At 40.4% G+C, this 3,148-nt stretch overlaps 1 protein-coding gene across 1 annotated transcript in view; it reads left to right on the top strand.

Annotated features, from left to right (window-relative positions):
* vaspb (vasodilator stimulated phosphoprotein b) overlaps positions 1–3,148 on the top strand; it is a 29,038-nt gene that overhangs the window by 18,598 nt on the left and 7,292 nt on the right. The window contains exon 2 of the mRNA XM_020600290.1: positions 2,382–2,541. Within this exon, the coding sequence (XP_020455946.1) occupies positions 2,382–2,541 (160 nt within the window). The remainder of the gene's footprint in view (positions 1–2,381; positions 2,542–3,148) is intronic.

Genomic DNA, 3,148 nt, shown 5'->3' with positions numbered 1-3,148 from the left:
CATGGAACTATAAATAAATGTGTTGTCACTGTTCTCAGAGCAGATGTGGCTGTTTTCTTACAAAGCGCGTGGAGGCGGAGGCTGATATGGAGCAGGTGGAAGATTCCATAGCCTCGTCTCTTTGGCGGAGTTCGGCATAACTTCCCGTCTTTGTCACTTTTCATTGTTGTCTCACCTCCCATCTTGTTTGGATCAAACTAATCTTGTTTTCTCCTCTCAAAACAGCACTTTACCTCATTCCCTCTCTTAGGTTTTCAATTAATATTGTATACTAAAGCCTGATGCTGCTTCTGCATGTGCTGCCACCTATGTTATGCACAGTTGGTAACGCTGAAATTACTTTGTCTGAAGTTAAAAAAACTTCACCATCAGTAGCATTTAAAATATAATTCATTATAACAATATTCTGAGGGGGACTGTACTGTGACACTTTTGGTTAGATCAGATAAGGCTCTCATATCTAAAACTGGCTGTTTGTGATGGTGTTTTTGGTCTGTTCATCCGGTGTCTCCTCCCCTCCCCTTGTGTTTTGCTTCTTCCCTTCCAGCTGCAGTTCACACTGCATACCATAATTTGTTAGAATTTAAATCTGGTAAAATGACATTTTGTCCACATTAAAGGGAAACATGGAACATATTTAACAAAATACTAACTGACCTGTATGTAGTCTGATACGGAATTTATCCCTGGCAAATGTATGAAATGATGCAAAATGGCTCTATTTTATACCTATTAAAAATTGTCCTTCAGTTTTGGTGAATCCAGCAATTTTAACTTTCACTCTTACAGGGCAAAATAAATAAATATTCACTCTTTAGTTATAACCATGAGGATCTGTTATCCATAGATCTTGAAGGATGTCACCGGCGGGAAAAAAAAAACAAAAACCAAACGATTGTGGCCATAGACACCGTTATAATTTCTGTGACTCTGCTTTTATCTTGTATTTCTACTCAGAAGTACATGATATACATTACTCCAGTTCTTAAATCCTTACACTGGCTACCAGTTACCTACAGAAAACCTTTTAATGTGCTTCTGCTAGTTTCTAAATCGCTGAGTGGTATGGGACAAGAATATATTTCTGGGTCCTCATTTGTAAATCTGTGTGTCTTATAAATCACAATCAAATTCAGAACGTGCTCCGTTTGTTGAGCTGCATATTCTGCCCAAAACACTCCCATGATTAACCATATGTGGTTAATCCATAACATTCGTGAATATTGAAATACATAGTGTTCCTATGGAGACTGGAGGCAGCACTGTAAACAAAAGAGAGGCTACTTGCTGCAGAAGCTGTTAATAGAACGAACAAGATAATTCCCATATTAAGCAAAGTGCTGAGACCTACAGGTGGATGTCTTGGGCCGACCTGTGGAGACACAAACACAGAAACTTGTTGCTTGGTATTTGCTAAGCATGTTGGACGAGTTGTGTGGTACAGTGGAGCAGTGGTTGGTGCTGTTGCCTCATAGCACGAAGGTTCTGGGTTCGACCCCGGGCCAACCTTTGTGTGAATGTGTGTGGTTATTTGTATACATGTTAGTCCTGTGATGGACTGGCGACCTGCCTCTCACCCAGTGTCAGCTGGGATAGGCTCCAGCCCCCCCCCCGTGACCCTATTCAGGAATAAGCGGTGTAGATAATAGATGGATGGATGTTGGACAAGTACATAGCTGATCACACTGTCAACTTAAACACAGTATCTTGGGTTGGAACCAAACAGGGTGAAACTGCTTTTAGCTACTATGGTGCACACAGATGAAACCGACTTCCTGATGACCTTAAATGTGCCCCGACTCCAGCCACTTTCAAGTCTAAACTAAAAACTCTATTTTCCTGTGCCTTTGTTTGACTAGTTTTCATGCTACACCTTCTGCATTGTAACTGCTAGATAATCATCTTTCAGACCTTTTATGTTATCTTTGTTTCATTTTATGTATTTTATCTCATTTCAACAATGTTTTATCTTCATTTTGTCATAACATTTTATTCTGGTTTTAATGCAGCTAGTTTTCTTTGCCTATGTAAAGCATGTTGAATTGTCTCTCTATGAAATGTGCTATATAAATAGAACTGCCTTGCCATATGCAAAGCTTCTTTTGCTTCTTTGTGGCTGCAAGAAGAAAATATGTTTTGTTGTGCAGACGTGGTCAAGCAAAGGAAGTTAAACACCTTATATTTTTAGCCTTTATACATCTTTTTCATACTGCTTTTTCTGAAGCTTGGTTGCCAGTAGCTCTGTTTTTGAAAGAATACCAAATCGAATCTGTTTTATTAACCACATCCCAAGTGAAATCCTCATACTCTCAAAACTCACCCCCAACTGAGTGTAAATTAATCTAGTCTCTGTTTGTCTTGCCATCTTTTTTTCCCCTCAGTGAGTCAAGTATTTGTCAGGCTCGAGCCACTGTGATGATCGGGAAGAAGTGGCTGCCAGCCGGTTCTGGCCCCCAGACCTTCAGCCGAGTCCAGATCTATCACAACCCCTCCAACAATGCCTTCAGGATAGTAGGACGCAAGATGCAGACAGACCAGCAGGTACATCTCATGACTTTGGATGTGCTGCATGTCTTTGCCTCTGGAAGTGTGATGGTTGTGCATTTCATTCATCTGTGTTTGTCATATGGCCTGTGCGCATCTGTGGTCTTTTAAGGATGTGTGTATATATAAGTGTGGGACAGTATGTCTTTGTATGTGCCCATTCGTTCACATTATCACTATCTATCTGATACCAGACACCAGGCCTGGGTGGTGAGAGACTATTTGTGTACTATGTGTATACTGTGGTTGTTTTGTTGGAGATGGCTAAAGAGGCATTACTGTCATTCGCTTTGGAATTGTATTGCTTTTTAAATGCGTTCATTTTGTCAGCTGTTTACTTTAAGGCATAGATGACAACATGGACTGTGTACCAGCAAGACACTGAGTTTCCTGCCTCTGCTATTACAATGAACTGGTGACCTGCTGAGCTGTTAGAACAGAGTTCACATTTTTTACCAGCACAGGCCAAGAGCGTGTTGTCTTTACTGATTTATTTGATGTCTTTTAATCATGACTTCCTGTTCTAGAGTAATGTTAACAGAACAGAAAGCTGTTGACTCTTAACTTAAGGGACTGTAAAACGTGACGGCCATCCTCAGGTTTT

The sequence above is a fragment of the Monopterus albus genome, unplaced genomic scaffold (assembly GCF_001952655.1).
Source record: "Monopterus albus unplaced genomic scaffold, M_albus_1.0 scaffold46.1, whole genome shotgun sequence".
Classification (NCBI taxonomy): Eukaryota; Metazoa; Chordata; class Actinopteri; order Synbranchiformes; family Synbranchidae; genus Monopterus; species Monopterus albus.
The sequence above is the reverse complement of the archived record's forward strand: the minus strand, read 5'-3'. Positions and strand labels throughout refer to the sequence as shown.